At 43.8% G+C, this 22276-nt stretch overlaps 2 protein-coding genes across 3 annotated transcripts in view; one reads left to right on the top strand and one right to left on the bottom strand.

Moving 5' to 3' along the window:
• atg9b (autophagy related 9B) lies at positions 1-15835 on the bottom strand. Of its 2 annotated transcripts, XR_015713522.1 has the most exons (14): positions 15318-15835; positions 15167-15210; positions 14967-15031; positions 13828-13998; positions 11308-11449; positions 10503-11251; positions 10138-10291; positions 9814-9993; positions 8976-9221; positions 8672-8910; positions 8523-8616; positions 4269-4347; positions 2134-3204; positions 1-1880 (listed from the first exon to the last, which is right to left on the bottom strand). XR_015713522.1 is itself a non-coding variant. In XM_087810592.1 (13 exons), exons 1-13 carry the CDS (start codon positions 15424-15426, stop codon positions 3059-3061), a joined length of 2418 nt encoding a protein of 805 aa, XP_087666718.1. In that variant the 5' UTR covers positions 15427-15835; the 3' UTR covers positions 1-3058. The 2 variants fall into 2 exon arrangements, 1 of the variants encoding a protein (XP_087666718.1); XM_087810592.1 differs by having other exon boundaries at positions 1-3204.
• A 230-nt stretch (positions 15836-16065) lies between these two features.
• abcb8 (ATP binding cassette subfamily B member 8) overlaps positions 16066-22276 on the top strand; it is a 6296-nt gene continuing 85 nt past the window's right edge. The window contains exons 1-16 of the mRNA XM_087811363.1: positions 16066-16247; positions 16905-17214; positions 17274-17429; positions 17486-17580; positions 18479-18584; positions 18650-18811; positions 19203-19288; positions 19348-19445; positions 19694-19799; positions 19859-19892; positions 19952-20088; positions 20242-20336; positions 20825-20958; positions 21012-21159; positions 21811-22061; positions 22143-22276. The exon at positions 22143-22276 is cut by the window's right edge and continues 85 nt beyond it. Coding sequence (XP_087667489.1) covers positions 16144-16247; positions 16905-17214; positions 17274-17429; positions 17486-17580; positions 18479-18584; positions 18650-18811; positions 19203-19288; positions 19348-19445; positions 19694-19799; positions 19859-19892; positions 19952-20088; positions 20242-20336; positions 20825-20958; positions 21012-21159; positions 21811-22061; positions 22143-22226 — 2106 coding nt within the window. The 5' untranslated portion in view covers positions 16066-16143 and the 3' untranslated portion in view covers positions 22227-22276. The remainder of the gene's footprint in view (positions 16248-16904; positions 17215-17273; positions 17430-17485; positions 17581-18478; positions 18585-18649; positions 18812-19202; positions 19289-19347; positions 19446-19693; positions 19800-19858; positions 19893-19951; positions 20089-20241; positions 20337-20824; positions 20959-21011; positions 21160-21810; positions 22062-22142) is intronic.

The following is a 22276-nucleotide window of genomic DNA, read 5'->3' as shown; positions in this document are numbered from 1 at the left end:
GAAAATTAAATAAGTTTATTTCAAATAAACACGTCATGATGAGAAACCAGACGTCGACTCACAACAAACAACACGTGGTGACGAGTCGACTTCAACAACAACTGAACAGAGGAAGAGGAAACATTAGCACCTTGATCCAGTCGCGTGTGGATCTGGACACGCGTGTGGATCTGGACACGCGTGTCGCGACAAACACGGATTTGACCTTCGACTAGTTTCCAGCCTGCGAGGAGAAAACTGCACATAATATTTGCTTCTAAAGCGATGATACACGAGCGAGGCTTCATGAGGAGCAAATATTAAGGCACTGCTGAGAGAAACCACAACATGCAGGTGAAACAACACAATCGTGTCACAACACAATCGTGTCACAACACAATCGTGTCACAACACAATCGTGTCACAACAAAATCGTGTCACAACACAATCGTGAAACAACACAATAGTGAAACAACACAATCGTGTCACAACACAATCGTGTCACAACAAAATCGTGTCACAACACAATCGTGAAACAACACAATCGTGAAACAACACAATCGTGAAACAACACAATGAAGGTTCAAATGTTGAAACATCTTGTTTTAAACATGGACTCAGAGGTTTTTTAAACGTACAAATGTTTTCAACAAGCGTTTTGTTCCAACATCGAGCAGGAAATTCTGTTTCCAATAATTCAATCAAATGTTTCAGATTCTATTGATAATCTTTTAACTTCAAGTCATATCTGAACAATAGAGTCACAGACCAACAGATCAGATGATCCAGAGCTCAGTGATCTGTTGGTCATGTCTAGAGTCTACTATACAAATGTTTTATATTGAATTTAAAAGAATTAAAAGTATAAAAACATTTCATCAATTAATAGAATTAAAATAGTGTGAAATAAAATACTTGATACAAAAAAACCTCTTGATCTACAAACTCTTGAATTCAATCAAAACGATTAAATGCTTGAAAAACAACATTTGAAGGAACGTTGTGACAGATGAACAGGTTTGAATGGTGAGGTCACTGATGCCTTCCATCATGACTGAGCTGTCCATCATGTCTGAGCTGTCCATCATGTCTGAGCTGTCCATCATGTCTGAGCTGTCCATCATGTCTGAGCTGTCCATCATGTCTGAGCTGTCCATCATGTCTGAGCTGTCCATCATGTCAGTGCGAGTCTTTATCAACAAACAAACGATCAATGGAAACGAACGACTGCTGAGTTAGAAGCAGAACTTAGAGTCTGAAGGATCTGTGAAGATGCATCATGTGATGAATGACATCATCGTTTGATCGACACTGAGACCAACACTAGGTGGCGCCACTTTCTTTCTGTGTGCGTGTGTGTGTGTGCGTGAGTGTGTGTGTGTGTGTGTGTGTGTGTGTGCGTGTGTGTGCGTGTGTGTGTGTGTGTGTGTGTGTGTTCAGTAAATGAATAACAAAACAATATTTCTAGATCTCAATACATTTGATAAATGTCTGCATAAGTGCAAAATAAAGTTTTATAAAGTAATAATTAATAACTTCATTGTGTCGTTCTCCTTATATAGATATTGTGTAGTTCACTAAAATGACACAATGCAGTGAACATGTAAACACTTGTGTTGTTAGTATACATTTCTATCATCGGTTGTGTCGTGTTGTTGTCGGTCATTGTGTTGCTGTGACTTTGTTGAGTTTAACGATCTTTTTTTTGTTTGGAATTAAAAAAATAATAATAATTTAGTGACGTTTTGTTAAATGTGTCTTTGATTTAATGACAAATATATATTAAAATCATGTTTCAAATAAATATCTCAATATAACGGGCAATAAATACAAATCATGCAGAGATGAAGATAAACATCTCAGGTGATAAGAAGAACGATGAAGACGTTTCTATTAAACATCTCGATGATGAGAAGAACGATGAAGACGTTTCTATTAAACATCTCAGATGATGAGAAGAACGATGAAGATGTTTCTATTAAACATCTCGATGATGAGAAGAACGATGAAGACGTTTCTATTAAACATCTCGATGATGAGAAGAACGATGAAGATGTTTCTATTAAACATCTCAGATGATGAGAAGAACGATGAAGACGTTTCTATTAAACATCTCAGATGATGAGAAGAACGATGAAGACGTTTCTATTAAACATCTCGATGATGAGAAGAACGATGAAGACGTTTCTATTAAACATCATCAGATGATGAGAAGAACGATGAAGACGTTTCTATTAAACATCTCGATGATGAGAAGAACGATGAAGACGTTTCTATTAAACATCTCAGATGATGAGAAGAACGATGAAGACGTTTCTATTAAACATCTCGATGATGAGAAGAACGATGAAGACGTTTCTATTAAACATCTCGATGATGAGAAGAACGATGAAGACGTTTCTATTAAACATCATCAGATGATGAGAAGAACGATGAAGACGTTTCTATTAAACATCTCGATGATGAGAAGAACGATGAAGACGTTTCTATTAAACATCTCGATGATGAGAAGAACGATGAAGACGTTTCTATTAAACATCTCAGATGATGAGAAGAACGATGAAGACGTTTCTATTAAACATCTCGATGATGATCTCAAAGGTGACGTGACAGAAGATGTGAAACGACGACTCAGAAGCTCTGAAATCAATGACTGAGGTATCGACTCTGAGGTTAAACTTTAATGTTGAATATATTCTCATTAAGGCCTAAACTTGCTTAAATATAAAAACATCTTTAGTGTGTTTGAGAAGAAGGTGTGGAGATGAATACTGAAGGTGTGGAGCAGCGTCACCTTCTTCTTCTGCTGCCTCAGTGAGTGAATACTTTGACTAAGACATGAAAGTATATTTACAAATACTACTTTGATCAGACGTCTCCGGGCTCGTGACGCTCCACGAGCCTCAACCTTCTCAGGTGAACGGATGGAAGACGTGTGGATTCTCGGACGCCACCTGAGCCGCGAGTATTTACACGGATGCTCACGTGTCCTTCTAAGGCCGCCATGTCCGAACACACGCGTGTGAACCAAACCATAGGAACCAAGAGCTGAAGATCACGTCCGATCATCTAAGGCACTTCAACATCTGCCCGCCGCGCCTCGGTTGGATCCACTGTTGAGCTCCTCCTCGTCCTCGTTCTCCTCCTCCTCCTCCTGCCAGCCGCCCAGGTGCACCGGTGTGGACGCCGAGGTGGTGGAACTCAGTCGAGTCCGATCCCCGAAGCCTGGAACAAGTCCACCAGTCGGTTAGAAACCTGTGACTCTGTTGCTTCGATCCTGGTCACGCCTGCAGCGATGATTGACACCAAAGTCTCACTGAAGCCACTCTTTCAAATGATTGTGTCAATCAAAGTCTTTTGCCTCGAGATAATCGTGAGGGGAACACCTACCCCCCCTTTAAGAGGAACATAAGTGAATGAAGACGTGAGAACTAAACTAAATACTGAAGATATGTCCTCAGATTGATCCACATGTATGGACTCATTGAAGGGTTCAATTATATTTCCTCATTTGATGTATTCAATTGATAACGTTGATAATGTTATCTTTTATTCAGAGTTCAAACATATTCTTGTATTTTATCTTTTAACAACTTGTTATTCCCAAAGAGCAGGTTCAAAAGTTGAGGCTCTAAGCATCTGAGCCTCAACTTTGTATGAACCCTGGTGTGTTCCTGAGACCTCTGTGCGAAGATAGTTCCAAAGTGTGAAAGATATACGTGTTTCTTAATTAGAGATTCTTAATTATTTCTAAAAATGTCAAGACCCTGAATTTATGGTCTACAGACCTGGTTCGAGAGTGTGAAGGAAGACTGAAGATTCATTGTTTAGGTCAGTTTTTAGGTCAAGGCATGAAAACAACATATTTTGTTCATAATGGAGTCAGATTTTGCAAAACATCCTGTAACCTGTTTGTTTGTAAATGTTTACTCAAGAGACTGGACCGACGCTCCAACTTCTGGTATTTATGAATGATTTGCATTCTTTGTTATTGTTGTATTTAAGGTCTTGTAAGAACTACTTTTGTAATCATTCTTTACTTCTAATATAAAAATAACTGTTTTAATTCTAAATGTTTACAGGAAGGAGTTCTTGAGTTCTCTTTAATACCATCAACAGCTTCTGACCCCAGCAGGTGGACTCACCTGTGTGAGGTTCTCTCGACTCACCTGTGTGAGGTTCTCTCGACTCACCTGTGTGAGGTTCTCTCGACTCACCTGTGTGAGGTTCTCTCGACTCACCTGTGTGAGGTTCTCTCGACTCACCTGTGTGAGGTTCTCTCGACTCACCTGTGTGGAGTTCTCTCATCGGCACCGGGTTCTGCCACTGACCAGACGACCTCTGTGGCTGCGAGGTTTGCTGGTGAAGCTGAAGAAGAGACGAGTTACTTTCATCGTCGAGTTACTTTCATCGTCGAGTTACTTTTATCGTCAAGTTACTTTTATTGTCGAGTTACTTTTATCGTCGAGTTACTTTAATCGTCGAGTTACTTTTATCGTCGAGTTACTTTAATCGTCGAGTTACTTTCATCGTCGCGTTACTTTCATCGTCGAGTTACTTTCATCGTCGAGTTAATTTAATCGTCGCGTTACTTTCATCGTCGAGTTACTTTCATCGTCGAGTTACTTTCATCGTCGAGTTACTTTAATCGTCGAGTTACTTTTATCGTCAAGTTACTTTTATTGTCGAGTTACTTTTATCGTCGAGTTACTTTAATCGTCGAGTTACTTTTATCGTCGAGTTACTTTAATCGTCGAGTTACTTTCATCGTCGCGTTACTTTCATCGTCGAGTTACTTTCATCGTCGAGTTAATTTAATCGTCGCGTTACTTTCATCGTCGAGTTACTTTCATCGTCGAGTTACTTTCATCGTCGAGTTACTTTAATCGTCGCGTTACTTTCATCGTCGAGTTACTTTCATCGTCGAGTTACTTTCATCGTCGAGTTACTTTCATCGTCGAGTTACTTTAATCGTCGCGTTACTTTCATCGTCGAGTTACTTTCATCGTCGAGTTACTTTCATCGTCGAGTTACTTTTATCGTCGAGTTACTTTCATCGTCGAGTTACTTTCATCGTCGAGTTACTTTCATCGTCGCGTTACTTTCATCGTCGAGTTACTTTCATCGTCGAGTTACTTTCATCGTCGAGTTACTTTCATCGTCGAGTTAATTTAATCGTCGCGTTACTTTCATCGTCGAGTTACTTTCATCGTCGAGTTACTTTCATCGTCGAGTTACTTTAATCGTCGCGTTACTTTCATCGTCGAGTTACTTTAACCGTCGAGTTACTTTAACCGTCGAGTTACTTTTATCGTCGAGTTACTTTCATCGTCGAGTTACTTTCATCGTCGAGTTACTTTCATCGTCGAGTTACTTTCATCGTCGAGTTACTTTTATCGTCGAGTTACTTTCATCGTCGAGTTACTTTCATCGTCGAGTTAATTTAATCGTCGCGTTACTTTCATCGTCGAGTTACTTTCATCGTCGAGTTACTTTCATCGTCGAGTTACTTTAATCGTCGCGTTACTTTCATCGTCGAGTTACTTTCATCGTCGAGTTACTTTCATCGTCGAGTTACTTTCATCGTCGAGTTACTTTAACCGTCGAGTTACTTTCATCGTCGAGTTACTTTAATCGTCGCGTTACTTTCATCGTCGAGTTACTTTCATCGTCGAGTTACTTTCATCGTCGAGTTACTTTCATCGTCGAGTTACTTTTATCGTCGAGTTACTTTCATCGTCGAGTTACTTTCATCGTCGAGTTAATTTAATCGTCGCGTTACTTTCATCGTCGAGTTACTTTCATCGTCGAGTTACTTTCATCGTCGAGTTACTTTCATCGTCGAGTTACTTTCATCGTCGAGTTAATTTAATCGTCGAGTTACTTTCATCGTCGAGTTACTTTCATCGTCGCGTTACTTTTATCGTCGAGTTACTTTCATCGTCGAGTTACTTTTATCGTCGAGTTACTTTTATCGTCGCGTTACTTTAATCGTCGAGTTACTTTCATCGTCGAGTTACTTTTATCGTCGAGTTACTTTTATCGTCGAGTTACTTTCATCGTCGAGTTACTTTTATCGTCGAGTTACTTTCATCGTCGAGTTACTTTTATCGTCGCGTTACTTTTATCGTCGAGTTACTTTCATCGTCGCGTTACTTTCATCGTCGAGTTACTTTCATCGTCGAGTTAATTTAATCGTCGCGTTACTTTCATCGTCGAGTTAATTTAATCGTCGAGTTACTTTCATCGTCGAGTTACTTTAATCGTCGAGTTACTTTCATCGTCGAGTTACTTTCATCGTCGAGTTACTTTCATCGTCGCGTTACTTTCATCGTCGAGTTAATTTAATCGTCGAGTTACTTTCATCGTCGAGTTACTTTAATCGTCGAGTTACTTTCATCGTCGAGTTACTTTCATCGTCGCGTTACTTTTATCGTCGAGTTACTTTCATCGTCGAGTTACTTTCATCGTCGAGTTAATTTAATCGTCGAGTTACTTTTATCGTCGAGTTACTTTTATCGTCGAGTTACTTTTATCGTCGAGTTACTTTCATCGTCGAGTTACTTTCATCGTCGCGTTACTTTCATCGTCGAGTTAATTTAATCGTCGAGTTACTTTCATCGTCGAGTTACTTTAATCGTCGAGTTACTTTCATCGTCGAGTTACTTTCATCGTCGAGTTAATTTAACCGTCGAGTTACTTTTATCGTCGAGTTACTTTCATCGTCGAGTTACTTTCATCGTCGAGTTAATTTAATCGTCGAGTTACTTTCATCGTCGAGTTACTTTCATCGTCGCGTTACTTTTATCGTCGAGTTACTTTCATCGTCGAGTTACTTTTATCGTCGAGTTACTTTCATCGTCGAGTTACTTTAATCGTCGAGTTACTTTAACCGTCGAGTTACTTTAACCGTTGAGTTACTTTTACCGTCGAGTTACTTTAACTGTCGAGTTACTTTTACCGTCGAGTTACTTTTATCGTCGAGTTACTTTAACCGTCGAGTTACTTTAACCGTCGAGTTACTTTTATCGTCGAGTTACTTTTATCGTCGAGTTACTTTAACCGTCGAGTTACTTTAACCGTCGAGTTACTTTAACCGTCGAGTTACTTTTACCGTCGAGTTACTTTAATCGTCGAGTTACTTTCATCGTCGAGTTACTTTCATCGTCGCGTTACTTTTATCGTCGAGTTACTTTCATCGTCGAGTTACTTTCATCGTCGAGTTACTTTCATCGTCGAGTTACTTTAATCGTCGAGTTACTTTAACCGTCGAGTTACTTTAACCGTCGAGTTACTTTTACCGTCGAGTTACTTTAACCGTCGAGTTACTTTTACCGTCGAGTTACTTTTATCGTCGAGTTACTTTAACCGTCGAGTTACTTTAACCGTCGAGTTACTTTAACCGTCGAGTTACTTTTATCGTCGAGTTACTTTTATCGTCGAGTTACTTTAACCGCCGAGTTACTTTAACCGTCGAGTTACTTTTACCGTCGAGTTACTTTAATCGTCGAGTTACTTTAATCGTCGAGTTACTTTAACCGTCGAGTTACTTTAACCGTCGAGTTACTTTTACCGTCGAGTTACTTTTACCGTCGAGTTACTTTTATCGTCGAGTTACTTTAACCGTCGAGTTACTTTAACCGTCGAGTTACTTTAACCGTCGAGTTACTTTTATCGTCGAGTTACTTTTATCGTCGAGTTACTTTAACCGTCGAGTTACTTTTATCGTCGAGTTACTTTAACCGTCGAGTTACTTTAACCGTCGAGTTACTTTAACCGTCGAGTTACTTTAACCGTCGAGTTACTTTTATCGTCGAGTTACTTTAACCGTCGAGTTACTTTTATCGTCGAGTTACTTTAACCGTCGAGTTACTTTAACCGGCAAGTTACTTTTATCGTCGAGTTACTTTAATCGTCGAGTTACTTTTATCGTCGAGTTACTTTCATCGTCGAGTTACTTTCATCGTCGAGTTACTTTCATCGTCGAGTTACTTTCATCGTCGAGTTACTTTCATCGTCGAGTTACTTTCATCGTCGAGTTACTTTCATCGTCGAGTTACTTTCATCGTCGAGTTACTTTCATCGTCGAGTTACTTTCATCGTCGAGTTACTTTTATCGTCGAGTTACTTTCATCGTCGAGTTACTTTCATCGTCGAGTTACTTTCATCGTCGAGTTACTTTCATCGTCGAGTTACTTTCATCGTCGAGTTACTTTCATCGTCGAGTTACTTTTATCGTTCACTGATTCATCCGACAGAAGAACAAATGACTACATTTCCAGTGAACTTCCTTGTACATGAGAGAGTTTGACATCAACATCGACTAGTATCTTCAGTTGTTGCTCGAAGCAAACATCTGTTCAAAGTTGCTTCATGTTGAAGAACCTCCACGAGCGTCTTCCCTTCACACTAGTTTTTCTAAACTTGAAACATCAAATCTTCCTCACGTTGAAGACATTTCAAAAGTATTTAGATTCGTCCTCGTGTCTCAGTCACTGAAGCACAAACGAGATCCTTCTGAGGCGACTCTCAGATCTTCTCACCTCGTGCATGTAGATGGCGTGGAGACTCATCTCCGCGGAGGCGAACTCAGAGTGAAGCGTGGCGCTCCGGTAACGAAGGTCGCTGTTGGACATGCTGCGGCGAGAAGGACAGTGAGTGACTCACAAGAAGCCTCCAGGTGACGCCTCACCTGTCCAGGACGGTGCGGTCGCTGCGGTACATGGTGCTCTCCGGGTGCACGGAGGTGGGCAGCAGCGCCGCGCCGCGGCCTCGGCCGCCGTGAGCGAGCTGCGAGCCGGACAGCGAGGCGAGGACGCTGGCGGCCGCCGAGGCAGCCGAGCTCTGAGGGATGAAGCGCTGATCTCCGGCCTGCAGCCCCGACGCCGTCAGGATGGGGTGAGCCAGGACGCTCGCCAGCAGACTCTCGGGCTGGAAGAAGGAGTGTCAAGAATGAGACCTCGGAAGGTGGAGGGTCGATCCAGGTGGACTCGTACCACGGTGCCGGACTCGTGGGACTGCAGGGACGTGCAGAACGGAGCTTCTGAGAGCAGCAGCTGCGTGGACGGTCCACTCTGAGCGTCGTGATGCACCTTCTCCTTCAGCTGGCTGATGAAGACCGAGCTCTCCTGCGGCGGCTGCCAGCGCGGGTTCTTGATGGTGAAGTGCATGAGGGACAACTCCGTCTTCCCGTTCTCAGCCTGCTGGTAGACGGAGGCCTCCGTCTGACCTTCGGACATCCACTGCAGGAGACACATGGTCACGGGAGGTCACACGAGGATGCACAAGGTCATAGGAGGTCGCAAATGGTCACACAAGGTCACAGGAGGTCACACGAGGTCACACGAGGTCACACAAGATCATAGGAGGTCACACGGGGTCACAGGGGGTCACAGGTTGTTGCACATGGTCACAGGAGGTCACAGGAGGTCACAGAAGGTCACACAAGGTCACACAAGGTCACACAAGGTCACACAAGGTCACACGAGGTCACAGGTGGACGCACGAGGTCACAGGCGGTCACACAAGATCATAGGAAATCACACGGGGTCACAGGGGGTCACAGGTTGTTGCACATGGTCACAGGAGGTCACAGGAGGTCACAGGAGGTCACAGGAGGTCACAGGAGGTCACACGAGGTCACAGGTGGACGCACAAGGTCACAGGCGGTCACACAAGATCATAGGAGGTCACACGGGGTCACACAGGGTCACAGGTTGTTGCACATGGTCACAGGAGGTCACAGGAGGTCACAGGATGTCACAGGAGGTCACAGGAGGTCACAGGAGGTCACACAAGGTCACACAAGGTCACACAAGGTCACTCGTTACTCACCGTCGGGTTCCCGTGACGCCGGATGTCCATCTGAGCGAAGGAGCAGATGTCTCCCACGCCCACCACCTCCACACTGAAGTTCCTGAAGAAGTCGATGATCTCCAGAGACTTGTTCCTCAGGTGGAAGATGAGGATGAAGGGCGTGACGATGGGACTGAGAAGCTCCTCCAGGATGAACACCTGGTCAGAAAATAAAATAAATGTTTTGTTGCTGCTCAGGTTCAATCGTTCTTCAGTTATATTTGGAATATTTAGGAACAGAACCGACGACAAACATCCTTCATTAAAGCAGATCTTCTGTGACCTGCTGGTCAAAGATCTCACCGCCTTGTACTGGAAGAGCTGAGCCACCTCGTCGCGGGTCTCACTCTTGTTGGCGTGACCCCTCCAGTGATCCGGCATGTAGTGGATATGGGCCAGCATGCACTGCAGCAGCTGCTCTGGACACCACACCATGTGCTCGTCTGGGATGAAGGACCTGGAACGAGAGAGAGAAACATCTCAACACACTATATGAGGGATTTCTCAGTGAATACAAACTCATGTATGACCTTTACAGTCACAATATAAATATGATGATGAAAAACATTTGTATAATTCCAGTGTACGATCAAACACATGTAAAAACGTTCATTAAAGACACGACAGTAGAACGAGCACAAACATCTCCACACGCTCGTGACCCTGACCTGGTGATGGTGATGATGATGCCCAGCACAGTGATGGCCGTCAGGATGTGCTGCACGGTGAGAACGTCCTCGTCGTACACGGTCAGCGCGATCAGAACCGCCAGCACGGAGCCGGAGAAGAAGGCCACGTTCTTGGCGAGCACGGTCAGCAGCGGCGACGTGAAGGAGTTCATGTATTTGGACGTGGGTTTGTAGCCGCGACCCAGGCGTCCGTGCAGCTCGTGGTCCAGCTCGTTGAAGTGCCGCAGGTACAGGCGTCCGTACAGCGACCAGCGACGGGCGCCCAGGCTGCCCGGCTCCCTCCGGATCACCTCGGTGTAGCTGAAGAAGGCGTAGAGGACCTGCCACACCAGGATGAACGGACACAGCAGCAGGTTGGCCAGACCCATGAGCAAGATGACTCGGCTCAGCTGCTGCGCCAGCTCCAGCCGGTTCCCATTCTTCTTGTACTTGGGGTGCAGGTTCCACTTGTTCTGGAACAGAGATCCTGGACCCCAGAAGAGGATGAGCTCGAAATTGTACTTCAAGCCTTGCGTGAGAAACACCACGTTGCCCAGCAGGGGGAGCTGCAGCTGCACCGGCAGGAGAGACTTGTTGATCATGGCCACCATGTAGTTCTTGAAGCGAAGGATGCGGTGATAGATGTCGAGCTCCGTCAGCTCCTTCTTGTGGATGCACATCTGCTGCTCGCGCTGCAGGCTGATGAGCCGGTCCTGGACCTCCTGCCACGTGAAGTTGCATAGTTCGTCCTGGACGGAGGAACACGGTCAGACCGAGACTCGTCGTGAGAAACTCACTTCGTTACCATTCTGATCTTCAGGGCTTTGATGTAGAACTGCCGGATCTCCCAGTAGCTGAGAACGTTGCAGAAGACCTTGACCAGCCTGTAGAGCCAGAAGATGGCCGCCATGATCAGGAGGAAGATAATCCAGCTGTTGTCTTTAATCCTGGATGAACAAAGTAACATTAATAAAATCTTTAATCTTGTTTTCGTAACTATGGTCACGTGTTTAAATAACATGAATATTCCGTTTACAATTTTGTAATAAACATAAAAACAACAACAACAACGATCTACTGGGTTCTTGTGAAGCAGAACATCTGATTTCACACGTTAGTTATTTTAATAAAACACTCACTAAAGACATTTTTAAATGAAACTTGAAACAACTTGAATGAAGCAAAACATGAACCCATGACCGTCATAAATCTCTGTGCTTTGCTCAATAACTTGTTTTATTTAAGGTTTGGTGCTCCGTCATCAACGAGGCCTGATGACAGTAACGAAGCTGATGAAGATCATCCAGAAGATAAAGTCGCCTCTAATCATCAATTCAAACGTGTGACTGAAGCATCGTTTGGTTCCTTCACGGAGTTTCTAGTTTTATCTCTGAGATCAGTTACACAAGATCCTCCTGAAGTCACAGCGAACACATGCTTCTCTGAGATCAGTTGCATGAGATCCTCCTGAAGTCACAGCGAACACATGCTTCTCTGAGATCAGTTGCATGAGATCCTCCTGAAGTCACAGCGAACACATGCTTCTCTGAGATCAGTTGCATGAGATCCTCCTGAAGTCACAGCGAACACATGCTTCTCTGAGATCAGTTGCATGAGATCCTCCTGAAGTCACAGCGAACACATGCTTCTCTGAGATCAGTTGCAGACTCGCGTCACAAACACCAAACCATGTCTCAACTACTCTTGGACTGAAGCCTCTTGTTTATCTCGTCGACTAGTTCAAGGAATCGTGTTTGTTTACACGGAAATGAATCAATGGACACATCAAGACGACTAGATGCAAGAAACAACAACAACAACAACAATAATAAGGAATAAGAAGAAACAACAACAACAACAACAATAAGGAATAAGAAGAAACAACAACAACAATAAGGAATAACAAGAAATGACAAAAAGGAATAACAATAAACAACAATAAGGAATAAGAAGAAACAACAACAAGGAATAACAAGAAACAACAACAAGAAGGAATAACAAGAAACAACAAGAAGGAATAAGAAGAAACAACAAGAAGGAATAACAAGAAACAACAACAACAAGAAACAACAATACGGAATAACAAGAAACAACAACAACAAGAAACAACAATAAGGAATAACAAGAAACAACAACAACAAGAAACAACAAGAAGGAATAAGAAGAAACAACAACAATAAGGAATAAAAGGAACAACAAGAACAATAATACGGAATAACAAGAAACAACAACAATAAGGAATAACAAGAAACAACAACAACAACAATAATAAGGAATAACAAGAAACAACAACAATAAGGAATAACAAGAAACAACAACAACAACAACAACAATAAGGAATAACAAGAAACAACAAGAACCAACAACAAGAAACAACAACAACAACAACAATAAGGAATAACAAGAAACAACAAGAACCAACAACAAGAAACAACAACAACAACAACAACAACAACAACAACAACAACAACAACAATAAGGAATAACAAGAACCAACAACAAGAAACAACAACAATAATAATAAGGAATAACAAAGAACAACAACAATAAGGAATAACAACAACAACAATAATAAGGAATAACAAGAAACAACAAGAACCAACAACAACAACAACAACAAGGAATAACAAGAACCAACAACAAGAAACAACAACAATAAGGAATAACAAGAAACAACAAGAACCAACAACAAGAAACAACAACAATAATAATAAGGAATAACAAAGAACAACAACAACAAACATCCTAAAATAAAGATTTCTTAACACGGGTCAACAACCTAAGAGAACCTTCATATGGTCAAATATAAAATCCATCTTTCAGAGTTAATTTCTATTTCTTCTCACAAGTCTCTGAGCTACTGTGAGGTTCAAAGCTAGAGAATGTATTTTCTGACACACATGTGTAAAGATGAGCTTCGTACTCGAGTGTAGATGAAACACAAGTTGGAACATTTCATCTCCGACAGCTGATATTTTGAATGACTCAATGTTTTCCACGCTCAGCTGCTAGTGTTGGTGATGAGAACATGTTTCCAGGATCTGTTGCGTGGGGAAGGTTTCTAGGTAGAAATATTGAGATGTTAATAAAGTCATGTCTTTATATAACGCGTGTGTTCAGAAGAAAGACTTCAAGTCAATGTTAAGAAGGTTTAAAGCCTCCAGGTGTTGACCCGTCCATGTTAAGCATCTGAGCGTGTAAAGCCAGATAACCACTAACACTTCTCTAATAATATACCATCATGTGACCAACCTTCAAAACAACATTAAACCATCATTCACAGTCCAGACTGAACAAGGATCCACAGCAGAGGGTCTGGACTCACCTGTCCGTGCACTGTTGACCCGGAAGCAGGGCGTCGTGGATGGTGACCTTGTTCCTGTCCAGCGGGTTGTGGCCCGGCTCGGTGTGGTTGACGGCCCGGTTGGCGAAGAGAACGTCATACTCCACGCAGTTGACCAGGAAGGTGGTGAACGTGACGACGAACAAGAACTGGCTGCGAGGAGATGGAAGAACATCAGGAGACATTAGATGCTGTTGACGGTTCAGTGCTAGACGAGTGAGGAACACTTCATTCTCTACCGCTTTATCCCGACCGGAGTCTATCCCAGTGTCATAGGGCGAGAGGCAGGACACACAAAGACAACTATTCACACTCATACCTACGGACTACTTCCCAAAGTTGTCCATCGACCTCTGTTCTTTTCTGAACAGTTTGATGTTATTCTATGTTCATTTTTGTATTCTTCCCTTTGATCTTTCTTCTTTATATTTGCACTTTGTTCTTGTTTTATGAAGCCATTGTCTGCTGTGAACTACAAACCCAATTTCCCCGAAGGAGATCTCCAGAGGATCAATGAAGTCCATCTAGATATAACTTTATTGATCACTCGTGAAAACTTATTAGGGAAAGTAGGGTTCAAGTCACGGCACTGAGGCCGACAGGAACAAAGTACAAAGACCTAAACACTGATCCAAAAGATCAAATTGTTAACTTGAACATTTTATTTAAACAAAGGATCAAATTATTTAGCAGTTCATCCTCTCATTACAATCCAAGCAGGAAATAAATATATTGAATCTATTGATCTAATCTACTGGTTTAATCTCACGGCTGTCAGTCAAGAACATCAAAGGATATGAGAACACAGTAGAGAGTTAATGCTGAATACATAACCACAGGATTTGTGTTCATGAGTGTGTGTTCATGAGTGTGTGTTCATGAGTGCGTGTTCATGAGTGCGTGTTCATGAGTGTGTGTTCATGAGTGTGTGTTCATGAGTGTGTGTTCATGAGTTTGTTTTCATGAGTGTGTGTTCATGAGTGTGTGTTCATGAGTGTGTGTTCATGAGTGTGTGTTCATGGGTTTGTGTTCATGAGTGTGTGTTCATGAGTGTGTGTTCATGAGTGTGTTCATGAGTGTGTGTTCATGAGTGTGTGTTCAATGTCTCCAGGAATACTTACACCAGTTCGAAGAACTCTGACACCATCATACATGCGAAGCCATTCTTCTGGTGGAAATGATAGATGTGGGGGCAAAGGTCAAGGAAATCATCGCTGAAGTCATTTGAAAAACACACGGTTGTGCAGAAATACATGTTTACTAACGTGTTTCGACAATAGTTTCATAAACAATAGAATAAAACACACAAACAAAAGGATATTCTTGTGAAAAAGTTGTCCAGGTTCTTGATGTGGTGCCATGAGTCTGGAACACGTGGAGACAGAGACAGTGAAACATTCTTGTATGTTTGTATCATTAGATCATCTTCAGTTTCACATAAATGTTGTTGTTTCTCTGGGAACCGTGTTTACCTTTCAGGCCTTCAGGCACATGGACCAGCAGGTCCTCCTCCCCCGGCGGACTGTCCTCCTCGAGGTCCTCGATCCTCTGGTACTCTTGATACACTTCAAAGTTCGCCATCGTTGTTCACATGCTTGGATCGCGTCGTTGAGGATAAATCTCTATATTTGTGACTCTCTGCTACATGTTACTGTTGCTGTGGACGGAGCTAGCATTAGCTCGCTAGCGGCTCCATAAGCGCCGACTCACGCTGTAAACACCAACTTAAGATCGTGACACAAAGAATTCCAGGCGACTTTGTTGTGTCCATGAATAAAGCTCGTCCATGAAAGCGAGTCCTGCGGGTTATGATCCTTCTGGTCCTGGTCCAGGTCCACAGCTGACCCGCGAGGAGAGTACGACTGAATCCTCCTTAGAACCGGACTGTCCTCCACACACGCTCCAAACTGTTGACAAGTGTCAGAAAATGTCGCGAGTGAAGCTCAATGTTTTTGTCTTTCACAAACAAATGTCAACACAACGTCAGTGTGACGCAACCGTGACCCTGCGTCACTTCCGGAACTCTGTTAAAGCTTTTATTATTTTTTTATTATTATGAATAAATCGTCACTTGTGCTTAATTAATTATTATCAATAAACATCAATTGTATATTATTGGTAAAAAAGAATAATAAAAAAAGCTTGATTTCAAGACTAGTTAAAATCCTAGACTCGAGGTTCCGCGCGTTGACAGGAAGTGCTCGCGTGACGTCATGTGGAGGTCGGCCAGTGGACAGATTATTCTTCTACAGATTAACAAGAGTTGAAGATTTCTAGCTTTTAATTCACCTTCACAGCATGTTTCAGCTCCACTGCTGCAGAGCCGGTCTGGCGGCTCCAGTGCGGTCACTGACGGTTCGACTGCGGTGTCACAGACCCGCGGGTTTATGGAGCCTCTCACGGTAGGATGACGTATGACGTGAGGCTAGTGCAGCTAGTCGAGCTAGTTAAGCTAATAATAACATGCTTGTTCTCCTGTCAACGACCACGTGTTGCTGGGATCGAATGTGAAGAAAAACATCTGCAACATGTCAATAAATGGATCTTATCTCTGTGTTAATGTTTGACGTCATTCTTCATCATGCTTGTCACGTGTGTTGTAATGTCACGTGACATTGTGAGCAACATTTGAAGCCAGTTTAAGATCCATGTGTCCTGTTGGACCCTCAGGTGAAGGAGTTCAAGGAGGGTTTTGTTCTCAAGTGAGGCAAACATGGTAAACTGGGACAGAAGTGGTCTTGAAATGAACAGAACATTTTGAAGGTGAAGAAAGCTCGACTCACCTGTCGACGCCTCTCACCTGTCGACGCGTCTCTCACCTGTGATTTGACGACTGACTGAAAGGTCAAGATGAAAGTCTGCCTGCTGAGGTCACAAGGTCAAATCTAACTGGATTGACTGACGTAGGAAAACCAGGATCACTTTCTGACCGGTTGAACTAGCAGTGACAGAATGAAACGAGTCGACCTGTGATTGGTCAGAAGAATCATGAGCTGTTGTTGACTGGACTCACACTAAACACACAATACAACTGTTTTGTGTTGTCTTCTCACTCTCAGGTCGTACACGACTCCAGCCTCCAGCGGCTCCAGACTCCGGTTCGACGCCGTCAAGCGACTCTGGAGCTTCTCTCAGAAATGCGTCCGTCAGTCCTCGAGAACCCCCAAACCCTCGGGGGTGTCTCTGGTCCTGACGCCCGGGCTGCTCGCCCTCTCCGGGAGGTTGTTCTGCAGTCGAGCTCAGTGCGAGGCGGACGTGAACAACAACAACAACCCTGTGGAGACCAAGAAGCCTCAGCCCGAGTTCAAGTGGCACATCCTGTGGGAGTTCGTCAAACCTCAGCTGCTGGCTCTGCTGTGCGCTGTGGCCGTGAGTAGCTTCACCTTCTGTCGGAACCATCGCTCGCTGACCAGCTCTTCCTCGTCCAGCTCGCGTTCGGCGCCGCCATCATGAACATTCAGATCCCGATGATGCTCGGCCAGCTGGTGAACGTCGTGGCGAGGCACCTCCGGGAACATCTGGGGGACTTCGCCCGGGAGATCCGGGGTCCTGCTCTGAAGCTGCTGGGGTTGTACGGCGTCCAGGTGAGTCCAGAGAACGTCTCTGCTGTGAACTAGAAATGAATCTTGTCACCGTTCAGGGCCTGTTGACCAGCGGATACATCATCCTTCTGTCTCGCGTGGGCGAGCGAGTGGCTGCTGACATGAGGAAAACACTGTTCGCGTCTTTACTGAGGTAGTTATCGACTCAATACACATCAGTGAGTGACGTCCATGTTCCAGAATCAGAATCAGAATCCTTTATTGTCCCGCGAGGGGAAATTCGTTTTAACAACAGCAAGAGCAATATACCAAAAAAAAATAAAACACCCAGAAATAAAATATTAAAAAGAAAAGAAAAAATCTAAATAGAATAGAAAATAAATCTGCACTATATTATATACACAATCATATTTACAAAAATAACAAGAAAGGTGCAGTTAAATAATTATCTTGGTGTGTTCTTGTTGTGGAGTCTGATGGCAGCAGGAGGAAGGAGGGACCTCTCCCTCACACACCTGGGATGGAGCTTCCTATCACTGATGGAGCTCCTCAATGCCCTCAGTGTGTGCTGGAGAGGGTGAGACAAGTTCCTCCTCATGGAGGCCAGCTTGCTCCGTATCCTCCTCCCAGACACTTCCTCCACAGGATCCAGGGGGCGCCCTAGGACGTAACCGGCCTTCTTAATAAGGCTGTCCAGTTTAGCCCTATCCTTTGCTGTCATGCTGCTCCCCCAGCAGACCACACCGTTGAAGATGGCAGAGGCCACTACTGAGTCATAGAATGACTTCAGGAGTGACCCCTGGACACCAAACGACCTCAACCTCCGGAGCAGGTAGAGTCTACTCCGCCCTTTTTTATAAAGAGCAGCAGTGTTATCCACCCAGTCCAGGCGGTTGTTGAGGTGAACACCCAGGAACTTGTAAGACGTGACGATCTCAATGTCAGTCACTCAACGCGAGAAATTATACTTTATGTTTTTTAACAAGTTTAAAAAACATTTGTTGATCTTAGTTTGCCAAAAAAACAAACATTCAACACCAGTTCATGACTTGATGTCAACTTTATTGAAAGAACCTTCAACTGTGTTTCAGACAAGACGTCGCTTTCTTTGACGCCAACAAAACGGGTCAGCTGGTGAACCGACTGACCGCCGACATCCAGGAGTTCAAGTCGTCCTTCAAGCTGGTCATTTCTCAGGTGAGACGACCTGAGCCTGGAGGAGAAACTCACGTTAAACCTCTTCTTCTTCTTCTCGTTCTCAGGGTCTCCGCAGCATCACGCAGACGCTCGGCTGCTTCGTGTCTCTGTACGTCATCTCCCCCAAACTCACCGGCTTGACCGTCATCTTCCTCCCGTGTCTGGTCGGCGTCGGCGCCGTCATCGGATGGTTCCTGCGAAAACTGTCTCGACTCGCGCAAGAACAGGTTCATGTTTCATGTTTCTAGAGTCGCTGGAAGTGACGTCGACTCTCGTGTGAAAGTTCGTTTCACTGCAGGACAAACATTGACTCGACGTTGAAGCTAAACATCCATTGTAATGTTGTTGTGTTTCTACACTTATTTAATGAAGGAAAACATTGTATTTAGTGAAGACGCACACAATATTTCAATCTTTAACATGTTAAAAAGGCTCGCCTGACTTTACGTCACACGTCCAGGTAGTGATTTATTTAAAATATTTACATTAAAACACTGAAATGTAGTAAAAAAGATAGTTTTAAATCAGTATTTTAAAAAGTATAAACACACAAAGCGACGGGTCGGTGACGCACACGTGTGTAAGTGTAGTTGTGGTCATGTGTGTTTTCTCGTGAAGGTTGCCAAAGCGACGGGCGTGGCAGACGAAGCGCTCGGGAACGTCCGGACCGTGAAAGCGTTTGCGATGGAGGAGCGAGAGCTGCAGTGAGAGGCTCCGGATCCCAGAACATGTGACCCGTTGTAACTGTTCCTCCCGTCGTCAGGTTGTACTCGTACGAGGTCGACAAGTCCTGTGAAATGAATGAAAGGCTCGGCGCTGGAATCGCCGTCTTCCAAGGATTGTCGAACATCACCTTGAATTGTGAGTCTTTTTCTGAACCAAACCTTCGGTTGTTTCCACCTGAAGAAGTTCTGAAGGTGTTTGCTTGTGTCACCTGCTGCTGCACACCTGTCCGTCCACGTCAGAACCAGCAATAGAAACATGGAAATCATGGAAGTGGTTTGACAACTGAACAGTTTTGTGCTTCTGTTGAGGACGGTCTGGTTATAAAGAGGATTCAGCGTCGGTGAAGTCAAGATCTCACTCAAAAGTGTTTGTTCTTTCAACAGGTATCGTCCTCGGAACCATCTTCGCTGGCGGGACGTTAATATCCAGTAAGGAAATCTCTCCAGGAGACCTCATGTCCTTCCTCGTCGCCTCCCAGACGGTCCAGAGGTGAATCACTTTCTAACACAAGATGTTAAAAGTCTATAGTTGATGATTTTTCTCTGCAGGTCTTTAGCAAGTATCTCCATCCTCTTCGGTCAGGTGAGCTCTCGACACACTGACATGACAACACGTCGTTGATGTTGTTTCCTCGAACACAGATGGTGCGAGGACTGAGCTCTGGTGCTCGTGTCTTTGAATACCTCTCTCTGAAGCCCAGCATCCCTCTCTCCGGCGGAGGACGAGTCCCGTGTCACTCTCTGATGGGACGAGTGGACTTCACTGACGTGTCCTTCAGGTGCGAGCAGGAACAGCATCCTTGACGTTACTAGACATCGATTATAAGACATGATTCAAGTGTTTAACCGTGTGTGTGTGTGAGTGTGTGTGTGCGTGTGCGTGTGTGCGTGTGTGTGTGTGTGTGTCTGTGCGTGTGTGTGTGTGTGTGCAGCTACCCAACAAGACCAGGTCAGCAGATCCTGAAAAGCTTCTCTCTAACACTCCCGCCCTGCAAGACCGTGGCCATCGTGGGAGAGTCTGGAGGAGGTACGAACATCATGTGTTCTCTAAACTGTTTGTGTATTTAATCTGGTCGTACGAACGTTCAAGAGAACGAGTGTGTATTTGACGTCTGACGATACATGACAACCATACTTTAAATTGAAATCTATTACAAAACTGTAGCGACAAGAACATGTTGAGTTTATTTGATTTTATCGTACTAGAAATTGTCCTAATAAACACACAACGGTCTAACATTACTTACTGAACATTATATACTGAATAAACAGATCTACTGTATATTTGCTTTTAACAAAAGAACAAATTGAAGTATTTGCAGGATTTTTGGATAAACAAATAAAGTTAACGATTAAACTCTTATCAAGGTTATTTAACTGTAATATACACTTAATACTGTCCTGTTTACTTAGTTGTTATTTCAAAGTCAATATAGGATTGTTACATATTATTTTTGGTTTTGCGATATTAATATTTTTAACACAAAATAATGTATTTAAATGTTCATTCTTCAGGGAAGTCGACGGTGGCGGCGCTGCTGGAACGTTTCTACGACCCGACCTCGGGCGCGATCCTGCTGGACGGACTGGACCTCCGGACCCTGGACCTGTCCTGGCTGAGGGGGGACGTGATCGGGTTCATCAACCAGGTGAAACCGCGGGTCTGAGCCAAGCGTGTTTGTGACGTCGTGTCGTCTCGCAGGAGCCGGTTCTGTTCGGCTCGTCCATCATGGAGAACATTCGATTTGGAAAACCCGGAGCCAGCGACGCCGAGGTGGTGGACGCTGCCAAACAAGCCAACGCTCACGGATTCATCAGCAGTTTCCCCGACGGATACAACACGGTGGTCGGTGTGTTCGTCGACCTTCAAACCTCTTGGTGTCGTCAATACATCCTGATCAGATGCTGAGTGTGACGTTTAAGATGAAACTTTGTCAATAATTTAACCATTTCTTTATTGAAAGGTTTGTTTTTATTGATACATTGGATTTAAAAATGAATCCATTGTTGACTCCTAGAGTTTAATATTCTAATTTCAATAATGATAAAATAAACATTTCTAGATTCAGTATCTATATATTGATTCCTAGTCTGTTAAATTCAATAGAAATGTTGGTCAAATAGAATAAAATAGAGTCACCAGACCAAACCAACAGAGCACAGAGATCTGGATGATGAGCTTCTACGTTATCACATGATCGTCTGCGAGTCACATGATTGGCTGAAAGTTTCATAAGTAGTTCACCATCTATGGTTCCAACATTTTATATTGAATTAAAAGACTTAAAAGTAGCAGTTTAAATGTTATTAGAACATGAATTATATTTGTAAAGAATATTTATTCATGAAAATATTCAAATATTTAAAAAAGATAACATTTCAATATTAAAAATAATCGATTCAATAAAAAAAACAACAACATTTCATTAAAAAAGAAAAGGTTCAATATTTCAAACGTTCAAGTCGATGTTGATCCACTTCTCTGTCCGTCAAACCTCCAGGCGAGCGAGGCGTGACTCTGTCAGGCGGGCAGAAGCAGCGCGTCGCCATCGCCCGAGCCCTGATCAAGAACCCTGCGGTCCTGGTTCTGGACGAGGCCACGAGCGCTCTGGACGCCGAGTCTGAGCGGGTGGTGCAGGAGGCGCTGGACAGAGCCACCAGGGGGCGCACTGTGCTCATCATCGCCCACAGACTCAGCACCATCCGGGCGGCGGATCTGATCTGTGTGATGAGTCACGGTCGAGTCGTGGAGGTGAGTCCGCCGCACCTGAGCCTCGCTCGTGCTCATGTGATCATAATAAAGTTCTACCTGCTGATGTGATCCTGTTTCCAGGCCGGGTCTCACATGGAGCTGCTCAGCAAAGGAGGGATTTACTCGGACTTGATCCGCAGACAACGAGCCGACCACAAGAAATGAACATGTTTTTACAACAGAAATCTATTTTAATAACGGCGTCTTCAGTGGAC

This window comes from Callionymus lyra, chromosome 16 (genome assembly GCF_982586985.1).
Source record: "Callionymus lyra chromosome 16, fCalLyr1.hap1.1, whole genome shotgun sequence".
Taxonomy (NCBI): domain Eukaryota; kingdom Metazoa; phylum Chordata; class Actinopteri; order Syngnathiformes; family Callionymidae; genus Callionymus; species Callionymus lyra.
The sequence above is the reverse complement of the archived record's forward strand: the minus strand, read 5'-3'. Positions and strand labels throughout refer to the sequence as shown.